Genomic DNA, 24,305 nt, shown 5'->3' on the forward strand with positions numbered 1-24,305 from the left:
AGAAATATCAGGCAATGTATTAATATTCTAATTTATTCTATGATAAACAAGAACAAGCTACTAGGTTACATACCACTTTCAATCATTTCCATGACGACATCTCTAGCGTGCACATCAATAGTAACCAAAGCACCGAGTGTAGTCCTTGTTTGTTTAGACAACTTCCCTCTTACCAGCTCCACAATATCATTTAACTGAAACTGAAGGTTAGCGTAATAATTCTTTAAGCCCTGCAGAATGAAAATGGATTTTGATAAATTCTATCTGCCACGAACAACTACCAAGAGGAAGCTTAGTGGTCTCTCTATATTATTATCCTGTGATTTATTTATTCAAAAGCTCGTTAGTGATTGCTATACCAATTTTTAATATAGATGCCCCAGTCAGGTAGATCTGGCTTGCATAACACATTCCCATTCATATTTACTGTTCTTTTGCTATTATGTTATGTATTTTGTGTTTTTATGTTGTAAACCACCCTGTGATCTTCTGATGAAGGGCAGTATATAATAAGCAAATAAACAAATAATCAGCAAATATTATTCTGTGAGCAAGAACATGGTCTCTGCATCAAAATGGGTGCAGCTCTTGGAAGTAGAAGAAGCCGGTGAGTGTGTGTGTCTAAAGCTCCTGTACTAAAAAGACAATTGCTGGATTGGGATGCTGATATTTAATATTACAAAAGCATTCATGTCATTGGGAGTTCATAGGGTAAAATGAACAACAGCTTCTCATATATACTAAAGCTGAAATTTCTCAGAAGACAATTTTCAGTGAAAAATCCTCAGGCTTTTTTTCTCCTGAAATTTTCTCCACAAATAGGGTGAAACATTTCAAGAGCTCATTTGTGCACATTCAGTATCTGACATTTATCTGTCCCTCCAAATATTTAGTTGTATTTTACCTGCCTGAGTATTAGGATTCATTTTTAATTGTTGTGTTCAGTTTTACTTCAAGGGAAAAGGAGGGAAATTAACATGAAATATTTATTTCATGAAATTATATCAAGCATTATTAATTCAAAGAGGCTGGTGACAATTCCATAAACATCTAAATCAAATATGGTTCAGTGTGAACAAAGTACCAAAATAAAGCCAGGAAACATTAAAAGGAAACAAAAAGCTTTGTGCAGTCACCATACCTCTGGGCCACTAGCTATGGCTTCGTGTACTTCACTTGTCCAGAACATTTGTGAGACACAAATAACTACTTGACCAGGCCATTCTCTCACCCAATTTTTTCTTTCTGTTTCTGGATATGCCTAGGAAAAGTAAAAGACATTGCCCAACAGGATCACTAATAACCACTGAAACTATTACACTGAATCATTTATACAACCTATTATAAAATCATAGTTGTTGTTACTGGCATCCATCAGTCTCAGTGTGTCTCTGCGGGTGAAGTCAAATTGTTATGAAATCACTCAGTGCTCACTTCCTTATAAAAAGTATAGTGTTTATGTCTGGGTCTCTCGCCAACATCTTCCATATGAACCAGTGCAAAAAAGTCATTCATTAGTCTCCCCCTCCTCCTTCTATAATGTGTTCGCATCACAGATTTCCACAGATTAAAAACAGGTAACTGTGTCCAGTATTGTAAAATATTTGTATCTAGGTTGTCTTTTAGATCAGTGATAGGGAAGGGTTCATTGAAATCATCTGAAGGGAGTGTCTCAGGGGCACTAGCAGTATCATGAAGAGGACTGGGCAGTGTCCACTGGAGAAATTAAAGTTCCCCAGATGTTGCCAAACTACAGCTCCCATCATTTCTGACTATTGGTCATACTGAATTGGGCAGATGGGAGAGTTATGAGTCCAACAACACCTAGAGGGCCGCAGCTTCCCCACCCCCATTTTAAATAAACGTAATACAGTGGAACCTCGTGTTACGGAGAGGATCTGTTCTGGAGGCACGTCCGTAACATGGGACTGACGCAAACCGAAGCGCCACATCTGCGCACGACACAATTTAGCACTTCTGCGCATGCGTGAGTAGTGAAACCCAAAAGTAACCCATTCTGGTACTTCCAGGTTGTCGCAGGACGCAACACGAAAACACGTAACCTGAAGTGGACGCAACATGAGGTATGACTGTATATCAGAACCCCCCCCTTTTGTTCTCATTTACATTTTACTAAGAAAGAATTCAATGTATTAGTTGCTTTAACAATCCAGTTTTATATGTTGGATGAGAGTAAGTGGAACAATATAGAGCTAAGTCCTCACAGATACAAAACTCTCATTGACTTCATTATTGCATCATGATTTGTGTGTGTGTGTGTGTGCGCAATTCTGCCTCTAGTAACTTCAGTTTTTACTTGCTTAAATAGCAAGAATAAGAAAAAAGAATAGGATTCTAAAACCAGAACAGAACTAGCCTGAAATCAAATAAACGAAATGCATGCATTTTTGGCAAGATCAGATTCTATATATTTAACAGAAAACATACCAGTCTTGATCTTGTAATGACATCATGTATACTTTTCAGCATGATATCTTCCACTTGTATTAGCCACTTCTCCACAGCACCTCGAGCTTCAGAAGTTGAGATTGTTGAAATAAACTCCACCCGTTCACCTTCAGTGCTGAACATTGACTTAATGTCCAGATTGGAAAGAAATTCCAGTTTAGAAATGCCCTCAAAACACTTTTTCAGGTGAGGCTGGACTCTGAGAGGGTCTTTCGTCTCTGACAGGATCTCCAACATTTCATCATTAGACAAGAAGAAAAAGCTGCAAAGAAAGTACAAATGCATTAAGTTTCTATGGCTGCATGTATTTGTTTGGAATCAAATACTAATTGAGAATAATAAATATTTATTCTAGCTTAATGACAATCAACAAGCAGCATACCGAGGGAAAAAGAGACGCTTTTTCTCAAGATATGCATTCAGTCCTCTCATTATTTTGTCCAGAAGTTCATTACAATTCTGAAGCTTTTCCAATAAGCCTGTCAATGAAGTAGCAGCAAGAACCTAAAAAACAACAGGGTATTTATTTAATAAGCACATCAACTACAGTGGAGAATAAAATTGTAATACATACAAAATATCAATCCATTGGTCACATAAAAAGACATTGTTTTCTGTTCCGCCCTGCATCCATTGCCTGCAGTGCTGTTTCCTTTTTGCTGCAGCCCACACCATTCATTTCACTGGGTGGGGAATGTGAACTGGGTGGGGAAGACCCCCAGCTTACTGCAGATTGGGGAGAAATGAAGACAGTGAGTACTGATTGTATTTGCCCACCTGATCTCTGCCCCTGTTTGTAACTCTCATCCACAACTTTTGTCAGTTTTTAAAATCTAATTTTTAGTTTCAAGTATACTGAAGTTTTTAGTTACAGTCTACATTTTCTTTGAATTCATAAATATGGTTGGGATACAGAGAGCCTTGAGGGCAGCGCTATTTTTCTAGAAAAAGAGGTGCAGGAACTCATCCTGAATGTCTCCCAATGGCCCCCTCCTGAGGTGCCGGAACTAAGTTCCAGCAAGCTGTCCCTGAAAACAGTTCTGTTTGAGGGTATGTGTAAGATCTTCTGTGTGCTAACAAGGACTGCCTTGATTTTAATTCTGACTGCTATTTTGTATTCTCTGGCAGATACGACCTTTGTGGTGGGCACAATAGCTACGAAAAGAAAGACGAAGAACCTGAAATGTTCTTGTGCATAGTTTAAGAACTTGTGGTTTGTTTCACCTGCTAACTACAGGCTCATCATTCCTACTTCACCTTGGGGTCTTTGGCACAGTATTTCATAATGTCTTTCCAGTATCTATCCACCGTCTGGAACTGACGTCCCTCCTCTGGCATCTGTTGCATGATGTCCTCTGAAGAAAATATTGGTTCTAAGTAAAGCCACTGAGCCTGTACTTTCAACCACTCATCGATAGTCTCTTGAATCCTAATCAAGCGATCTTCCCATTCCTTAAAAAACACAGTATAGTTATTTGCGTAAGACATCCATGGCATGTAAAGCAAAAGACAAAAATAAAAGGCATGAAAATAAAACAACTTATATATATACACAGTGGTACCTTGGTTTTCGAACGTCTCCGTTGATTGTTTCAGTTTTCGAACACCGTAAACCCGGAAATAAATGCTTTGGTTTTTGAACGCACCTCGGAAGCTGAACATGCCACACAACTTCTGTATTGAGTTTTTAGTTTTCGAACATTTTGCAACTCAAACCGTCTTCTAGAACGGGAGCCAAAACATTCGACTTGCAAGTCCCTTATTCTTTAATTTTGGGGACAATCTGAGCTACTACTTCTGACCTCTTAACCATGGCTGAGAAAAAAGCCATTCTCTTCCTGCTTGCACAAAAAATTTCCCCAGACTTCACCAGCCAGCTTTAATCATGGTTAATGTTTACAGCAGGACAGACATGAACCATGGTTAATGCTTACCAGAGTTTCAGTTTCATCTGAACTAACCAACAAGTTTAGATGTAGGGTTATATTTTAGTTGCAGTGATTTAAACACATGAATGACACAATGTTTTGCTTCTTATAATTGAATTGTAAGCTTCTTGGGGTCTGATGAGATACAAACAAATCTGAAAATAAATTTATGAATTTAAGGTTTTTTTAAAAGTCTCAAGAGAAATTGTTACCTTCCTTCAAGAACCTCAAAAGTGTACTGTATATGTAAACACACTTTACAAAGGAAGTGAATAAAAAGAAGCTGTATAAATAAAAGTTTACAAATACCTTCATTTGTTTTTCAAAAGGCTTTATGAATGGCGATCCCCTCATTGTTTGGGTTTTTATAATCTGGTCATCCAGAATAGTCTGAATTTCATCGACTGCGCACAGAATATTAACACCAGTCTCACGGTATAAGCTTATTTGGAAGGAAATTGAATCCCAGGTATCCATCATAGTGTGCATTGCTTTCTCTAATGAGAATTCCTACATCATAGGGAAATAAATGGTGTTATTATTATTATTCATTTCAGACAGATTCTTATGTATGAAATTTCATCATATCTGATATCCTTCAAACGTTGTTTGAAGACACATCTTTTTAGAATGGACATTAAATGGCCTTCTTATAATTGGTGTTTAAATTGGGATATCAGATAATGAAGCTACTGTCCAATAGTTTTATTGTTCAAATGCAATGGGTTTTTAAAGATATATGAAATCTTATATTAGAACCATAAAATTGTAGAGCAGGAAGGGACTCTGAGGATCTTCTAGTCCAAGCCTCTGCAATGCAGGAATATGCAGTTGTCCCTTATGGGGATTGAACATGCAACCTTGGCATTATCAGCACCACGCTCTAACCAACCGAGCTATCCAGGCTGGGTAGTTATATTAACTCAATTGTTAAATTAACAATTTTGACAGTTTTATGGACTGCACATCACTTTCTGAAGCAACTGTCCTAAGAAGCAGAATAGAAGTCTTTTAAATAAATAATAAATCATCTGTGCTGGGGCAGAAAAGTTTATGCTTGTTCTTACCTTGCTTGCTCCCATACTTATAGTTTCAAATTTCTCTAGGAAAGGGGTCAAGTTCTGCTTTAAAACCTTTCTTAGGGTAGTTCCAGAATCTGGAGTTAAATCATAGCCAACAATTTCTGACATCTGTTTCCAGTGACGAGCCCTTATGCCTGGGTTACAAAGGATAGTCACCAAAGGGATATTTTCCTGGTTGAGAAAAAAAATATTGCAAAACAACTGTCACCGTTGTAACTAAAATCACTTGGAAATTATGTTTTATTCATCTAAAATCTTTAATCCTAGAATTGTAAAGTTGAAAGAGGCCACAAGGATCATTTAGTCCAACCCTCTGCAATGCAGGAATCTTTTGCCTGATGTGGAGCTCAAACCCACAACGCTCAGATTAAGAATCTTATATTCTATTGACAGAGCTATCCCTTGGACGTAGCTTAGATCTTCAAAGAACTTCTAATGTATCTTCTTATTCAATGTTATGGATGTGGGGGATTGTGAGCTTTCATGAAGAGGCCACATATTTTTTCCAAGTGCACAAATAATATTTGTACAACAGACTCTAAAACATTTTCCATGTTAAGGCCATCTTATTTTTATAGATCTCCAGTTACCTTGAAATCTTTAACTTGCTCCATTACTGCAGTACACATTGAAATAGTTGGGCTGTCCTTCTTTTCTTCCTCTACCCTCTCTTCTACTACTGCTCTCCGCTGCAGCGACTTTTTTCTCTCTAGTTCAGCTTTCTTTAGCTTTTGTTGAAAGAACCTTACTGTCTTATAAATTTCTCGAAAAAACTCATCTACCTCCGTTTCCATACTTTCACCATTGAGATCTAAAAAAGCACCATCCATCCATCTAGCAAAAGAAAAATAAAATGAATCCTACATTGGAATAGAAATTGCAAATTTAACATAAGCATCAAAACATTTTTAATGCATCATGGGTCATAAAAAGAAACCCATCACATAACATGATGAAGTAAAATATAAACCATAAGACACCAAGAATTACAGCCTTGTTACGTTAGCCAGGAATGCACACTTCTGGACAAACAGAATTACTTAATGTGAAGAAGAATTTCAGTCACTTTCTGTATATATAATTACCTTTTTTCAGTCCGCTGCCATTTCAATATAAAAGCAAAAAGTTTTTGGTAGGGCTCAATGTTAACTTTTAAGGTCTCCAACTCTGGGTATTCAGTCTGCTCCCAATTAAAAAGCTTTTCTTCCTTGTTAATGAAGGCAACAGTTTCGTCAGCATCTTGAAGGCGTTTCTGCATTGTTCTCATGTCCGTCACATACTGGAAACAGATTTATCTCTCTTGAGAAATACTGGGCAATTCACTTAATAATGTAGTAGTCCTTAACATTACAAGACAACAGGCTGTATCCAATCTTCTCACCTGTGAGTGCAAGTCTCTTGTGCTAGCAGATGCGAGAGTTTTAATGTTGTGCAACAGACAAATCCAACTGCACTAGCCTTCAGTTAGGCATGTACTTGGGAGTAAGCCCCACTGAACTCAATAGCACTTACTTCTAAATAAATGTGAATAGTGAATTCCCCTAGTTTAATGCAATAATCTTTTCAAGAGGTTGAGAGACTGACAGCTGTGGCTTGTGAGATGAGTGGTTTGATGGTGGACTACCAGCTTCTGCTGCTGAGTACCATGGAATAGTAGAATGGGACCAAATGCCCTTTCTATAAGGTGCAGGATGCAAATAGAGCAAAGCTGACTGCTACTTCAATATCATACATGAAGATGACTAGTGAGTGCCTGCAAGGAGAAAATATATTAGCCCTCATGCTTCCACCCATGCCAGTTAACATTCTGGTAAAGACGCTGAGAGCGGAGATGAGCGCCGCATCCCATAGTCAAATGTGACTGGACTTAACAGTCCAGGGGCCCTTTACATTTGCCTTTACCATTCAATGGAGCTTCAATGTGGAATTTGGAAGTGTACTAGTGAACCTCTGTATGAGCTACTGTTGGATTCTTATGGATGGATTTTGTTGGATTTTTTGCTGGGTAAGGTTCAATAACTCACCCCTTCCCTGCTGCAAATAGGCTTGATAAAGTCTTATATTGGCTCCAATAAAGGGCTATTTTCAAGCCTAATTGTTGTGCGGAGGAGTGATCTTCATGGAGACTGCAGTTCAGGGTCGGGGAGGCTGACTCTTACCTCCATAGATGCACTCTCTTGGAAGATCCCTCCCCATACATTAGGCTTGAAAAAAGTCAATAACACTTCTTTTCAAGACTAATTGCTGTTGGGGAAAGTGTGAGTGTGTGGTTATGATGAATGTTGTTTATGCAGTTGTCATGTGTGCATGGCTGCAGGGTGTATGTGTAGTGCCCACAACAGTTTTCCTGGTTTGGGCCTAAAAAGCTTGGTGACCCCCGATCCAAGCAACGAAATTCCATTATGATGTTCAATAGCAAAGTGCTAAATTTAATTAGCACTATAGCACATAGATAAAGCTTCATCGTTACACACAAAGAATGTGTATTCCTTATGCAAAGTAAAAAATCCCCTTTACACCATGTGCCACAGACCTGTTGCATGCGATCCAAATCCTGGTATTCTGTAAACTCATGCATACGACGAGTTTGCCTATCTATTTCCAGTATCAGTTTCTCACGTTTGGCCAATAAGTCACTTTCACCTTTACGTTTAGACCTTTCAATAAGCTATAAGACAGAGAAGTAGTTAGTGGCAGGCATCCATGAGGATCAAGATTTGTGAACATTATCTAGAGTCACTACACTACACGATATCAGACCAACTTCAGTTGTCCTCTAATGTTAGAAGGCTTCAAAATCAGCTCTCAAGAGTACCAGTATTTCCAACCCTGCAGTCTAAGCATTGCTTTTTCACATAGTGTAGTATCTGATATAAAAATGCATATATTTACTTCATCATTTTCATCAAAGATGGGATTAATATTCTGAGGCCATAGTAGGACAGTGGCATTCAATGACAAGCCTTCTGGGTCAAAGGTAAAAACATCTAGGAGGTAGTTCATTCGCCGTTGACTTTCCTAGAAAAGTAAATAGTTAAATAGTTTATATCTATTTATAAATTAACAGGAGCCACTATTTCTTGCAGCCTGTCTGAAAGTTATCTTTCCTCCATGCAGGCCTCATGCTAGGAGGCCCCCAAGTAGCTTATAGCCCACCAGACAGTCTGAGTTGCTCTTAGGCCCACTGCCCACCTTCCCCTCCAGAACAGAAACTAAATACATTGCTTTGGCAAACAGCTGCTGCTGTTGCCCCAGAAGAGCCCACATATTTAAAGGGGAGAGATTCAAAAGGCAAGCTGAACCCAGTGGGATAATGCAGCTTCCTAACTGGATGCAGTGAGGCAATGCAGTCTTTACCCTGCTCCTGGATGGATGGATGGGGGTTGTTCTCTCTTTACTGAGACAATGAAAGGGATGCTTCAGAGTTCAGTTGACAAAGACTGGTGGAATCTTCCTTTCCCCCCTTCCTTCCCAAGAACCCAGCATAGTTGGGATTTCTGTACATACTTGTGTTCTATCTCCCCACCCCAAGATGTCTTAAGGAAAGAGCCCCTCCCCTTTTAGTGCATGTAGAACTTTCTATTGTTTGTTTTCCCTTCTCTCTTATCCCATAATTGTGTGTGTGTGTGTGTGTGTGTGTGTGTGTCCCTAATGTTAAGTCCAGCAGATTTGTTTTTCCTTTGCCCAGCCATCCAAAGTCACTAGGAGTTGTGGCCAGGTTGGGGAAAGAAGCCAAACCAAAATGGTTCAATGGTTCAGTAATTTCCTTGAGGATTATATGTACCCATCCCTCAGGTTGGATAGGGTTGCAGCTGTGCAGCCTGAGCAGGTTTACTTGGTGAGTAAAGCTTCTTGGGTTCTACTATGCTGGTGCTTACCGTACGCATAGTGACAAAAGGCAGAAGGAACCGCACAAAATGAAAAGCCAGTTGAAGTTAAATGGCTTTAAATCAACATCCCACCTATCATTGTGCATTTAGTTTTAAAAAACAACAACCCAACCCTAAAAGTATATGATACCTTACCTTGATCCTTTCATATAAACTGTGGATTCCTACAGTTTTAGCCTTGTCTATATATACTATGCTTTCCATCATTTCTTCTGTTGTCTCGGGAGGTTTTAATGCACGTACTTTGATGGTCTCAAATTCCTTGCATATCCTAAAAAAATATATATTATGTTGATATATGCCAGTTTAAGAGAAATAATTTGTTTTTTCATTGAACCATAAACATTATTATTTAACTTATCTAATGGGGGGGGGGAGTAATTGCATTTAAAGAAGCTCTACTGAATTCAACAGAGCATACTCCCAGGTAAGTGTATCTGGAAATGCAGCTTTGAAGATGGGGGGGAAACACACATGGCTATGACTGCCACCTAGTGTTCAAACTTCAAGACAGAATACAGAATCCATAAAATAACTCATTTGGAAGCAATGTATCACCATTCTAAGCAGTTCATCCACCTACCATTATGGAAGGCAGCTTTGACAGAATTATTTGTCTCAGTCCCAACTTGCATTTCAATGGCCTTCGATAGTCAGTCTCACTGACACATTGGATGGCACATTTCTCCACCATCTTCCAAGGCACAGGGCTACCCGCCTTAGGTCAAAGTAGACCTGCCTCCCTTCACAAACTTTCCCCAGCTATTTGCATAGTCTTTTGCACCATTTAAAACTTAGTTGTTTCTGTTTCGCTTACAGAATTTTATTTATTTACAGATTTACTTATTTTCAGCACTTGCAATGCCATCTTCCTGGAATAAGCCTTCCAAGGTGGCTCACAATATATGAAAGCACAAATTACTATCTGTAAAATTACCGTCTAAATGCTTAGCAGTATTATAATCATCAGCATTTAATATGACATAAGACAGTTAAACATATGCTAAATACAAAACCAAGAATGCTAGTAATGTGAAAATAAAGAGAGCCGCAGTTAAATAAGAAACACTAAGAGGCATGAAGCAGGAGGACCAAAGGCAGGCACACTGGTATAGTCTCAGATGGCTTGGGAGAAACCCTGGAGAGGAGGAGACCTGGGCAGCTGTAGGAAGGCAGGGACCTTTAGTATCTGCAAGACCTACTGAAGAGAGTCGCTGTGCTCATTAGGCCTAGCACTCCTGTACAGAGTGCTTTTCTAATCAAGAGTTAACTGAACCTACTCCGTGTGATTTACTCATTGGTTCTACCTGTCATTGGTTCTGGCTCCAACTACTGTTGACCAGCCTGCCTTCTGACCCACCAGCCCCAAAGGGCAACAGTCACCACTGTACTATGTAGACATCATACAGCAGAGCTTAAGGCCAGGATCGCAGTGTGCAGCAATAGTGAATTACAAGCATTATTCTAGAGAATAATACACAAAGCGGGGTGGGGTGGAATTAACAATGTTATGTATATGGCAAAAGCTATTTTAAGTGAAAGATGATTAATAGCAAGATTTACTTACATTTTATTTTCTGATTTGTGATTTTCTGCTATTACGTACAATAATTTATTTGCAAAGCTCTTTGCCTTGTCGCTCAAACCTTGCTTCAAATCTTCACAGTCTAATCGCACCATAGGGAAATGAGCAATCATTGGCAAGCTCATTATTTCCTTTGCAAGACTGAAAAAGTCATCTATAAACTTCAAAAGAACATTACATTTGTTAATTTAAACTGCAGTCTTTAAAACATGTACATTCTTGAATAGGACCACAATCCTATACAGTGTACCAGGGGTGGGAAACCTCAGGCATGGAGGCCAAATGTGACCCTTGAGACTTCTCTATCCAGCTCTCAGGACTCTGCCAAGGCAACATTTCTTACTGGCCCTACTCCACACCCTCCTTTAGTAATTTGCCTGGCTGGCATGGATCATTGAATTGTGATAATGATTCGTGCTTGCCTGGAGGGATTTGTGTGTGTAGGCTTCTCTATGACTGGAATGCAGTGCACCATACAAAAGTAAGAGTCACATCCGTTGCTCTAGCCAACCAAGCAATCCCTGGAGGATTGCCCTTAATAAAATGATGTGGTTGTAAGGATTGCTGCAGTCTTCTTTCTGGCCTCCTATTGTCTCCCCTTTGTCCACTCACATACACGCAGTGCTCTGCTGCCAAAACGTCTCATCTCTCTTGCTACAGATAGGACAGAATGTGGAACTTCAGAACTTCCGCTGCCTTTTAATACAGTATAACTGAATTAGACTTGGAGAGCAGGAGATGAGGGGCGTTTCAATAGCAGCCAATACATTTTATCTATTCTTGCAGAACACAAGCTGCCAGCTGTGCTGCTGGGAGCTTGGGGCTAAAGTCCAGTCTGCTCCTTAATAACCACCAAGAGGGGGTCAGACTATGGGAGGCACAAACAAACAGGCCTGGCATCAGCACCCGGGCCAGTATGATTATGTCAGAGTTCATGGAAGCGGGGTTGGTGCTGGTCACCTCAGCCTTCTTTCTTCTCTTTTAAAACTACGTTTCCGAGCACAATTCAAAGTGTTGGTGCTGACCTTTAAAGCCCTAAACGGCCTCGGTCCAGTATATCTGAAGGAGCGTCTCCACCCCCATCGTTCTACCCGGACACTGAGGTCCAGTGCCGAGGGCCTTCTGGTGGTTCCCTCGCTGAAAGCCAAGTTACAGGGAACCAAGCAGAGGGCCTTCTTGGTAGTGGCACCCGCCCTGTGGAACGCCCTCCCACCAGATGTCAAAGAGAAAAACAACTACCAGACTTTTAGAAGACATCTGAAGGCAGCCCTGTTTAGGGAAGCTTTTAATGTTTGATGGACTATTGTATTTTAATATTCTGTTGGAAGCCACCCAGAGTGGCTGGGGAAACCGAGCCAGATGGGCGGGGTATAAATAATAAATTATTATTATTATTGTTATTGTTACTGTTATTGTTGTTGTTATTATTATTATTACTACAGGCAGGAAGCAGTGGACAGACATGTACATGATTATGGGGGTTTATTTAATTATTTTTCCTTTAAAAAAAAAATATTGTTGCAACAAAATTATACTTCTTCCTATGTAAATGTGTTCAGCCCTAGGGCAGCAGAATCAAACACCATTTTATTCCTACAGGCATGATGATGTCATGATTTAAATGAGAAAGAAAAAGAATAGGTTTTTTAAAATCAGGGCTGGAAAACATGGGGGGGTTGATCTAACATATCAAAAAATATAAACGGTTGTGAAGCATGGGAAAGAGTGGGGGGGAGAAGAGAAATGTTACTTATGTGCTTCACAACTGAAGTCACACACATGTGGCTGTCTAAAAGGGGGTGCAGTGGGCATAAGACTGCTAAATCCAGAGACAAAACATACCTAACTACAGCTTTGCAAGCTGAATTTACCTGTAATTATATAGGAAAATTACCTCTGTATATTCATCAAAACTATGCTCCTCAGTTACAAATTCTCTTATTCGATCATCTGCAGTCCCATCTACTAGCCAGCCATATTTGTCTACTGCAAAGCAACCATCACAATAAAAGTTTGTTAACTATTATTTTGCAAGGTTATTTTGAGACCACTATATTGCAAAGCTCCACTTACAATGACTTACAATAATACTCCAACTGTGCTTTTGGCCCTTTCAGGTTTTCATTAATTGCTTCCCTCAGTACAGCGTTTGCCCATGATATAACATGCTCAGGAAGTTCCGTATCAATAGTTGCAACTGTGGTCCCACCGGCTAGCCAGGAATGTACTGCCTGGACATTCTGTTCAAAACACGCAAGAGTTCTTTATGGCCTTTAAATTACAATTTCATAATGATTACAAGCAATAATAAATAAACTTGTCAATGATTCCTTAAAACACATCCAAAAGAATAACTCAACTTTTAGAAAAGTTTTATATCACCTTACAGTGATCAACATTAATTTAATATGCACTTAGAATTACTTGCGAGTAAACATGCTGCACATTGCTTTTTTAAATCAAATTGTTCTCTAAGCCTCTTTGCAATTTGTTTCGGATTTGACTGTTCAGCTCTTTTGCTTCATCTACAGATTCTGCCATCACACTTTGGATACTTTCAAATGGAAGCTTTATAGTACAAATGGGCTGTTCAGGTTCTGTTATGTGTGCTTGATTAACATTCCACACATTCCGTTTGGATATTTGCTGCTAATCAGACATTTCATGCCCAATGGGTGCAGCTTCACAGAATGTGTCTGGGCTCTGTTATTTTGTCCGTACCCTCAACTGCTCCTACCGCACCCTCCACTACCCTTTTCCATTCTGACATTTGTGCAGGTATTTCTGCATCTGTGTATAGGCACATTTTCCCCTTTAAAAAATGCACAACAGCACAAGAATAGATTATCTTTCTTTAGGCAAAATGGAAGCCTGTATTCTGGGAGAAGGGGAGAATATCAATTTCCATTTGTTTGTTTTTTAAATTTTAATACTGAGGTCTTGAACCAGAGTGATAGGTATATCAGTCTGTAGTTTGGAGTGAGATGGATGACAACGCCCCAAAGAATTAGGAACACCCTTACCACTACCAGCACAATCACACATTCTCCCACCCTCCGAATAAACCACAGCCATAATGCAATACTAATAATGAGGTCATGTACATGACCGCCATTTTTTTTAAGCACAATGTGTTTACAGTTTTCTCCAGAGAGAATAGCTTCTTCAAATCAGGTTGCTGAAATATGGGTGTGCTTTCAGCACATATGGTCTGCCAGAAACAAAATGTCTTGGTCATGCTGAGATAAGCAGCAAACAGAAGTTGGGAGCGCTGACACAGGACACCCATCAGAATGTCACCAACCCCAAAAATGTGTTAATGAGGCTCCACACCCCACAGTGACTGTGGATGTACAGTGGTACCTCGGTTTTCGAACGCCTCCGTCGACGAACATTTCGGTTTTCGAAGGCCGTAAACCCAGAAATACTCCAGTTTTCGAACACGCCTCAGAAGTCAAACATGCCACATGGCTTCTGCTAATCTCAGGAGCTCTCTTGCAACCAATTTGTTTTTGTGACTGTCTGCGCTTTGGTTTTCGAACATTTCAGAACTCAAACGGTCTTCCAGAACACATTACGTTAGAAAACCGAGGTACCACTGTATAATAATTTTTATTAATTTGATTTTTTGCAGAAGAGCTCAATCTGCTAAAATGAATAAAAAGTATGGGCCGGCATTTGATGACAATGATGTTGTGGGGACAATGCAAAAAAAATTAATGTCCAAGCATCCGCAGCAGGGATTTCACAACAAACTCCCTTCTGGGAAAACCCTTGCTTTTTGCTACAGATGACTAATGAATACATTCCACAGTGGAGCTGGCATGTAACATTTATAATTACCTGTGTTCAATTGAAATATATAGAATATGAGGCCTGAGGTGTAAGTTACTTAAATTATTAAAGAATTTATGAGATAAAGTAACAACAGATTAAACAACCTGCAGAGTCTGTGAAATCAAAAGAACTATAAACAAAATAGCATCTTCCAGATCTTGAAAGGATGGATAGAAGTCCATTTTCTCATCATCAAAAGTTAGCTCCATCTTAAACAAAGGCAGACGTCTTTGGTCTTCAAGATCAAATAGTTTCACATAAGCCTCAACCGTTCTTTTCAATAATTCCTTTAGCTAAAAAATACATAAATCACAGGTAAATTTCATTGCACGTGGCCAATAAATAACCACATAAACCTAACCCCCACTCCCAATCATAGCAAGTTCATGCAAACAAGTATTTTAGAGACATCTAAATAATTATTCTGATACACCAGGCCTAAATTCTAGTTCAGCATTAAGAATTCCAAAGTATATGAAAATGCAAATTCTGAAATTTCAAGTAAAGCATGAAAATTTAGAGCAACAAACCACAGGAACCATCTGTACCACCCCTGCAGGTGCTAACAGGAGGGGATTCTCTGCTGCCACTTCTCTGGCAGGTGTGCAGCCTAAATATTATGTCTGCTTTGGGGCCCTCACTGGTAGAGAATTGCATTTATTAATTTAAACCATTTATAACCTGCTAATCTGCTGAAACACTCAGAGCTCAAATTAACTAAAATGCTAATTTGTTTCATGCAGAATATATACACACACACACACACACACATACATACACCCGCACCCTGAAGCAATGAACTTTTGCAGGTACAGAATTTCTTTTTTCTTTTTCTTTTTGCCAATTAATTTTTCTTAGTTTTCAAAAGTTTTAACAAACTTATATCCAATACAAATTCATTGTTGACTTCCCCAAAAACGCTCAACAACTTTTGTGTCTGGACTTTTAGTTCTTGAAATATAGCAACCCTACTGTTCCCTTCTCCCACTTTCTTGCTGCAAAAGTAGTACATACTATAGAAGTAGAGTAAAGCAGGTGCAGAATTTCTGATTCACACACAAAGCTCTACTTCTTCCACAAGAGGGTTTGCATGCATTTCAACAAAGGCAGAGGGTTCTTTGTCTGTTAAAATTATCTGGGAACTCAGGACTTCTGAAGATGCACAGTGGGACAACAGAAGCTCTGGATAGGACACACATTTGTTATTGACATGAAAAATTAGTGTTACCTGATTAGACATAAGTGTAGACACACAATTATAGAAACTATCAACTTTATCGGGCTTTACACCCTCCAGGGCTTCTTTTCTAGTGAACAGATTGATAACCCTCGGGTACCATGTGTTTAATAACTTTTCTTCAGTTTTTAAGCAGTTTATAGACACATCATTCTGAAGAGATTCATACTCAATTGGGCCCCTCGACCTATATATTAAGAAGAGAAGACTGGTATGGAAAGGGAAACTGCATTGAAACACATCTAATTATGTTGCTTATCAGGAAAAAATGTGATCAGTATACACAATGAAAACGTCATGTTAAAGAATTAAATACTGAGCCCATATCTTATATATCAAGACTCTTAATCACATCAGTTGCAAAAAACAAAAACAAAAAACCAAGCCTCCAAACCAAAGATAACACAAATAGGACCTTCAACAAAACATTGCAGTATGACATGCTCCTATTCAGGGTTCCAGTCAACTGGTAATACCCACTTCCAGGACACTCCATTCCATTCCCCATTTCCTTTCAGTTTTCTGTTAGTCTCTCAACGGTCAGCATTTTGTGCCTGCTGAGCGTGGTCAGTACTCATAGGGCTGTTTTTGGTTTCCCTCCCACTTAGGTTTTTCCCCCTAAATATTTTTGTACTTCTGAAAACCTTGGAGTTTCCCCCAAGACTGCCAATACCTCACTCTTTTGCATGAGGGGTGCCCCTTTGACTATATAAGGATCCAGAGAGAGAATGAGTTTGCCATTAATATATAGGAAAATAATAGTTATGCGATATCATAAGTGCAGCAACATTTCACTTTGGCTGCCTTACATGACTAGCATGTAAAGATATTAGACTACAGCCTTAAACTCACTTACTAGGGAGTAAATCTAATGAAATTCAATAGGAATTGTGGTCTTAGTATGACACATGAAATATAATTTTTACATAAAATAAGCTGCAATTTAATGCTTTGTTGTTGTTTAGTCGTTTAGTCGTGTCCGACTCTTCGTGACCCCATGAACCAGAGCACGCCAGGCACTCCTGTCTTCCACAGTTTAATGCTATGTGAATCTAATTAGAATTACACGTACACACCATATTTAGAATATTAATGCAACAACATCTTTACCTGAAATTTGACACATCTACTACAAGTAACTTTGAAAAGGTTTTGTAACCAATATCCAGTAAAATTCTTAGAGTTGGGTGCAGAATATGTAGATTTGCAAATATCTGTTTTCTTGCTTGTAGAAAGCTTTTATGCCAGGGTCTGGAAAAGTCTAATCCTCTGAGAGAGGAGGAAATGAATAAAATTAAGCTTTTAAACAGAAGCCCATGTAACAAAGCTTAATCGGAAATAGAAGCGGATCATACATAATTTTTGCCTTTAAAATCACCAATGTATGAAGATGGCTTGTACATGAACTCACTTTTCAGGCAAGGGGTTCATCATATTCCTCACCCAAGGAGCCAGAATCTAAGCTGCACCATTTCACCAACTGCTTAAGATCCTTCAATATTCAGAAAGTTTCTAGCTAAGAGGACAGAGTGCACACTTCTAGCATAAGAACAGAAGGAGAGGCTGCTTGATTAGGCCAGTGGCCTTTCTGGCCCAGCAACAGATGCTTATGAGATGCCCACAAGCAAGATCTCAGTGCAACAGTATTCTCTCTGGCCAACTGTGCTGCGGAGAGCAGCCACAGCCGGCTTTTTGTGCATTGCTGCCTGCGTGGGCATGGCACACAGCCAATGAATGGCTGGCCAGGTGGCAAGGCACTGCCCCTCCAGCAGGGCCTCTAATTGGCCCATTTAGTTTTGACTTTCTGGCAGGGAATCCAGCTCAGTACTTAATGGCTGGCAAGCACATGGGCTTCTGCCGCTGGCTGTGGTGGATGGGGGCGAAGGTCCGCAACCACCACCCACCTGGGAAGGGTGAGCAGCCATTCTCTCCCCCCCCCCGTGGTTTCCAGCAACTGGTATTAAGAAGCATACTGCCTCTCTGTGGTTTCAAAAGCTGAAATTCCAATAATCTCAATCATTTAATTCAAATGCTATAAATAAAGGGGATGGGGGGGGGGGACTATTGCAGCACATTAAATGTTTCAGATCATTTAAAGACAGTGCTGTGTTTCAAAATAAAACGTATCCAGTTTAAAAAAAAGAGGTTTCAGTTTGTGGTTATCCATCACAATGGAGTACTCAACTCCAAGCCACAGCATTGCTCATTTTAATATCTGCCAGGTCCTAGCAGAGGCAACTTTTCCTTAGCTTTTCCTGCATAGGACCCATTTAAAAGAGTGGGAGTATTGCAACATCATGTTCTTGCACATGTTGCATTCACTTCAGCAGACACATGAAAAAGTATGCTCTCTTTGGTGATGTTATAGGCCTAAGGCATACTTTAGTTCTTGCACATGGCATCCACAAATTTAATCACAAAAGTTGTGATTAAAGCTGCAGCCAGTGTATCCCTTCCTCTCTTTGTTGCCCAGGGTCACATCCTCAGAACCCGCCCACACCGCCCGCTGTAACTAATTTCATGTTCATGGTCTTAATGCATTTTAATACCATCTCCATACAAGGACATGGAAACTCAATTTTCAAGAGATTATATTTTCAACCCCTAGCCTCATATTCCAGTGATCTTTTTGCTGCTCCAACTGCATATGCTCACTCAAATGGAATAATGATGTGGAACGTATATGAAATTATATTTGAAAAATCTGCTCTTTGTTTTCAAATGACCATAATTTGTCATTATGTCTGAACTGGGACAAACTGTAGTTAATTTTAAATATGGCTGAAACCATGGTTTACAATCATAGATCGCTCAGATCAATCATAGTTAAAACTAATTGCAATTCCCAGTTTGGACATAATGACAAACTTGGTTAGCAAAAAACAGGGGGGGTGCTTCCAATCTCTTCCTTATATTTGCACTAAAGCAGGGGAAGTAAGAGTAGGCCCATGTCTCCAACACAAAACTATGACTTAGTATTATGTCTAAACCAGCTCATAGTGAATTACCATCTCAATATTAGCCACCAGCAAACTACAGATGTTAGTAGGGTGCCTTGTACTGGGTATACATTCAAATGGTGGGTTGATTAGACCCTAAAGCATTCATTAATTTAATATACTCACACAGGTTCAACCGGCAAAGGTTCCTCTTTCTCATATTCAAGCAATTTTACGTTTGGTTTGACAAGAACACTTCGCACTGTAACATATGTATAAATTGTAACATTTATACAACTGAAGGGAGTAGCAATATTATAAATTAGGAAACATTACTTTAAAGAATGGTACCTTATTTTTTTTATTTCCTACTAACCAAATCAACAGGACTGTTACATTTTTTAATGTGTTCCCTCAGGTACTACGGGAAAACAGCTTATACATTTTATATTAGCACATTTGTTAAGTAAACAGAGATTTGGTTTTTTTAAAAAAACAAACATATTGACATGTGTCAAGTATGGGTGCAGATGTTGGTTTCTGTGTGTTGCCACTGTGCAGTGCTCTTGGAATCACAAGACTCTGTTTTGCATTCCAGAGACATTCCAGACTGTTGGAAGTCTCACGGAAGACAGGAGACGGATGTGATGTTACTGGTTTCCTGTTCCTTTGTTGTTCAGTTGCTCTCTGCTCTCACAGAGAGATGATGTTTCTTTTTTGTCTGCGTAGCGAGAAATAAAACTCTTTAGCCATGTAGCTCATACTATCTCATCCTTCCCTGTGCTGGATACTCTGCGTAATGGGGGAACGTGCTTGGAGCCTTAGCAAAGGCTCAGGTTGTTAATCATCGTCAGAGGAATAGACCGGAGGAGTCACTCGGTCGAACACTAGTCCGACAGCAGTATGGAGACTATAAAATCCCAAGCTCAAGTCTTGCCTTAACTATGAACTCACTTGTATCCTGTTCCCAACAGGGGTCATCCAAATACCCCTGGAAAACCCACAAGCAGGTAAACCACCATCTCTTAGCCTCAGCCCCCACCTACAATATAGGGATGATAATAATGGCAGTGGTGTAGTACAGGTAACTCGCACCTTAGAATCACTAAATCATAGAATCGTACAGTTGGAAGGGACCATGAGGGTCATCTAGTCCAACCCCCTCCAATACAGGAATCTTTTGCCCAATGTGGGGCTCAAACCCATGATCCTGAGATGAAGAGTCTCATGCTCTACCAACTGAGCTATCTTACGTGATCACAGCTCTGCGCAGGTAGGAGGGGTGGGGAATAAATAAATGAAGAGTGGAAGAAACCTACTCTCCATTTATTTATTCCCAAACCCACTCATGCAGAGCTGCGATCAAAGGCTTACCCGGCTTTGGGAAGGGGTAAGTGAATGCTGTGGGATGCTGTCAGAGCACTAATTCTTCCTTGCTAAAGCTGGGTAAGGCAGGCACCAGGCTTTGGGCAGGAAGCGTGAGGGCTCTGGCAGTGTCCTAGAGTTCTCATGGCTTCTCCCCAAAGCCTGGCGCCCTGCTTACCAGGGTTGGTGAATTGAGTGGGGACATGGCTCTAGAACACTGCCAGAACCCTCATACCTCCTTCTCAAAGCCAGGTAAGCATGCATTTACATGTGGATCCCCAGAACCAAACACTTGCTTAAGATGCAAGTTATTTAGAATGCTGGACTATGAACTTCCCTGGGTGGCCATGGACTCACTATCTCTCAGACTAAAATACTTCTCAGGATCATTGTAAGATGGGAATGAGAACTATGTGCACTGCCTTGGGGTCATTGAAGGAAAGGCAGGATATAAAAGTAAAAAAATAAATAAATTACTACAGTTGTTGACAGCACTACAGTGGTACCTCCGGTTGAGGACAGGATCCGTTCCGGGGCTCCGGTCGGATCCCGAGGTTTCTGCAATCAGAGGGACCGCTTCTGCGCATGTGCGCGGTGTGGTAGAGTGCTTCTGAACATGTACAAGCGGGGAAACACTTCCAGGTTTGCCGCTTTCAAAATCCAAAGTTTATGTTACCCGACGGTAACATTAGCAGAGGTGCTACTGTACTGAGGTGATGTATGTGATGTGCTATGCGAATACCAACAATTACGAAGAACAAAAATAAAAGCATGCTTTGAAGAAAATTAGAATGCAGAAAACGTCACAAAGACAAAAATTAATGTAGTTTTTGGTACCTCTTTTGTCAAGATTTTATGTAGCTGAAAGCTATTATTGTTTGATTTACATTACTGCTCCTCTAAAATAAAATACCAGCTATAAAATATGCTTTATGTTCTACAAAAGCTTTTGTAGGTATATATGGGGAAAATAACTTGCTAAGGGATGTTTTGCAGTATCAACATAAACATAAGGTGGAATATAACTTGTATAGACATGAGACAATATTGCTAGTGGAACTCACCCATGTATCTCTTCATGCTCATTTCATAATCATTTGTTATCTCAGCTAAGAGCTCCTCCACCAATTTCATTCTGCCCTTGCCTTCCATTAGATTATCAGGTACCAAAGTGAGCATGGACTCTAACCACTCTTGCTGAATAGGCACTACTGGATTACTTTCAACACAATTCTTCAAAAAGAGATAGTTGTTCTGAAATGACATGACAATGACAATGACAATGACAATGACAATGACAATGACAATGACAATGACAATGAAATGATCATGAACAGTTAAATGCAAAAAATGTATTAGCAAAAAAGTAAAAAAGTAAACGCTGCTTGACTATATAATCTAACACCTAGAATACAAAACAGCATAAATTATATTGGTTTAGCTCAGCACACAGTGCATGAGTAAAGAATACTAGGGAGGGGAAAAGCAGCTCACTTGTTCACATGGTCCCAGTAAACCATAGTTTGGCTTACTGTGACCTGCAAACCAGGCATAGGTTACTTCTCCATATAGAGATCAGCAACTAGATATTGGACATATTTACATAATTTCTAATTCCTTATGTACACACTCTTTAGAAAGAATCTATCAGAATCTTGCAACAAGTTAAAAAAACAACACTTACTCTTATTTGTTTCTGCTCACTGTTCATCTGTGGGGGAAATGCAACAAAAATATGTTATATAAATCAAGAAATAATCACAAAATAGAACAAGAAATCATTTGTTTGCAGTGGCACCCAGTGAGGGTAAGCATGTTTTTACTGATAACTGCTGGGAGAGGTCATTTCATTCAGCGCCAGGCTACTGAGCACTTCCTGGCTGGTTGGTAGATGCAATACACGTAAGGGCTGCTGATGTCAATAGGGGCTGAGAATCATCAGCAACTGTAAGCTTCTCTGGTGCTGACTGAAACACCATTTGCCTCCAATGCAACCTATTGATGGCTATGCATGAGTTTTTAAAAGCTAAATGTTATTCTTGAAACACATATGCTCATGAACACTTTTGATAATTAAAATATTCATAATGACCAAAGTATATGCATGGGTTTTTCTAGGATTTTGCTTTATATAAACTTTTGTACCAGTTCAAGACACAACTTCCTACTAAGACAGGAAACAATAAAGAACGCTGATCTCTCACTCAAGGCAGGAAAGTGAGCCAACTACTTTCCTATTAAACACTTCCTTGCCTCTAAGCTCCCTGTTTCACACTATCTTAAGTTTACAATAGTGTAGCTCATTCAACTAGTACAGTTCTGCAACGAGATGGGGCAGAATTCAACATGCATGCATGAAATGAGGTCTGATCATGCAACGAGACTTCACCCCTTTTCCTCCCCATGCCTCCCTTAAAATCTGTTTGGTGGGTTGCCCAAAGCATCCAAAGTAGATTTAGGGGGTTCAGAGGGCATACAGGGAGCAGAGTGTGGGGGAGCCCTGTTGTGTGAGTGGACCTCATTCCATGAACACAACTTAATTGAATCGTACCCAGGGATCCAAATAAATTTACTAGGGTGAGAAAAATGGAAAGGGCAAGGGAAGCAGATTTGCTGAGATCTATCCTAAAAGAGGGAGCCAGTTAGGGTCCTGAAATTACTATAAATCTAACCTGTAGTAACTTTGTTACACGTTATTATGAGAAAGCGAAGGGAAACATTTAGGATCAAAACCATCTCTATCAATCAAATGCAATTCCATAAACTGGACACTAGTCCACTTGCACAACGGACACAAACACAATACTCAGAGGCCAGGAATACCTACCAAAAAGCGCAGTACACACAGAGACAACTAGTACTGAGTATAGATGCACAATCCTTTTATCAAAACACAACATTAGCAGTGAGGGGATTAGCAAATGGCACTGTTTTTGCAAGTATGAATCCATGATATTTTTGCTTGAGTCTCTAGATCTTTGGCTTAAGTACAATCTTCTGCTTTTCTGGAGGTGACAGGAATTTTGAACTTAACCATGGACGTAGCTAGGATTTTTGTTGTTGGGGGGGCGGTAGCCAGGATTTGGGGGGGGGCAGGACACCCACCTGTCATCATCCTCTGTCTGGCTCCGTCTAGCTGATTCGGAATGAAATGTCTCAACAACAATTATTTCAAATTACTTCCTTTTGATCGCAAGTGCTCAGAAAAGTCTGTCAAAATCTTTCTACAGTTTCTACTTTTAGTTAAATATTTTTATTTATTTACTTGATTTAAGGGGGGCATCTGCCCCCAGCTATGCCCATGAACATAATCTAATTACTCTGAACAGTGGCTGAGGCAATGTGTGCTTTGCGTGTAACTCTGTCCTCCTCCCAAAGATGCAACATGAGCGTAGGTCTTAAATATACCAAAAATCTTTGTGGGTTATGTGTTTGATGAAACTTTACTACAGAATTCAGGTTCCATGCAGGTGCATGGGAACAACCAGGTAACATGCATTAGCATGCTACTAACTCATAGTAAATCATGATAAACCAGAAAATCTGGCTGGTTATTATGAGGAAAAACAGCTTTTAGAACCAACTCCTTGGCAAGGTTCTTAATGCAGGCCTGCAATAGGGATTTTCCAAGACAAAGGAAGGGGTGAGGCTGGGTTGAGTTCAAGAGGACAGTAAGTCATTAATGCACTATGCCTGCCCACCACACATATTGTGTTGCAATAATCTAACAACAACAACAGAACCCAAAGTAATTATTCAATAAATGAGAAACGTACAGTTAAAGGCAATTGTGGAATAGGAGACGGGGCTTCTCTTCTAAGAAATTCATCTGTGGCGTCTTCATACTCTCTTTGGGCCTCTTTAACTCTGAAGTAAAATTTTCAGTTAAATCTGAAAACTGTAAACAATGATTCGAACAGAAATACAAGATACAGCAAAAGAAATGGTCCCTTAGTCTTTTGTCTGTCTCCTT

General features: G+C 39.7%; 1 protein-coding gene across 2 annotated transcripts in view; it reads right to left on the reverse strand.

Moving 5' to 3' along the window:
* The window catches only part of DNAH12 (dynein axonemal heavy chain 12), a 102,009-nt gene that overhangs the window by 69,406 nt on the left and 8,298 nt on the right, over nucleotides 1–24,305 (reverse strand). For both annotated transcript variants that reach the window (XM_080996630.1, XM_080996629.1), the window contains exons 3-24: nucleotides 24,109–24,199; nucleotides 22,017–22,043; nucleotides 21,397–21,586; nucleotides 19,154–19,229; nucleotides 17,139–17,297; nucleotides 16,020–16,215; nucleotides 14,896–15,084; nucleotides 13,038–13,194; nucleotides 12,849–12,940; nucleotides 10,937–11,115; nucleotides 9,505–9,640; nucleotides 8,372–8,497; nucleotides 8,013–8,147; nucleotides 6,565–6,758; nucleotides 6,070–6,313; nucleotides 5,465–5,650; nucleotides 4,707–4,907; nucleotides 3,727–3,921; nucleotides 2,852–2,973; nucleotides 2,449–2,731; nucleotides 1,142–1,261; nucleotides 74–230 (exon numbers count right to left, since the gene is read on the reverse strand). In XM_080996630.1, coding sequence (XP_080852756.1) covers nucleotides 74–230; nucleotides 1,142–1,261; nucleotides 2,449–2,731; nucleotides 2,852–2,973; nucleotides 3,727–3,921; nucleotides 4,707–4,907; nucleotides 5,465–5,650; nucleotides 6,070–6,313; nucleotides 6,565–6,758; nucleotides 8,013–8,147; nucleotides 8,372–8,497; nucleotides 9,505–9,640; nucleotides 10,937–11,115; nucleotides 12,849–12,940; nucleotides 13,038–13,194; nucleotides 14,896–15,084; nucleotides 16,020–16,215; nucleotides 17,139–17,297; nucleotides 19,154–19,229; nucleotides 21,397–21,586; nucleotides 22,017–22,043; nucleotides 24,109–24,199 — 3,455 coding nt within the window. The remainder of the gene's footprint in view (nucleotides 1–73; nucleotides 231–1,141; nucleotides 1,262–2,448; nucleotides 2,732–2,851; nucleotides 2,974–3,726; nucleotides 3,922–4,706; nucleotides 4,908–5,464; nucleotides 5,651–6,069; nucleotides 6,314–6,564; nucleotides 6,759–8,012; nucleotides 8,148–8,371; nucleotides 8,498–9,504; nucleotides 9,641–10,936; nucleotides 11,116–12,848; nucleotides 12,941–13,037; nucleotides 13,195–14,895; nucleotides 15,085–16,019; nucleotides 16,216–17,138; nucleotides 17,298–19,153; nucleotides 19,230–21,396; nucleotides 21,587–22,016; nucleotides 22,044–24,108; nucleotides 24,200–24,305) is intronic.

The sequence above is a fragment of the Podarcis pityusensis genome (genome assembly GCF_964106645.2).
Source record: "Podarcis pityusensis genome assembly, chromosome: 2".
NCBI classification, from domain to species: Eukaryota; Metazoa; Chordata; class Lepidosauria; order Squamata; family Lacertidae; genus Podarcis; species Podarcis pityusensis.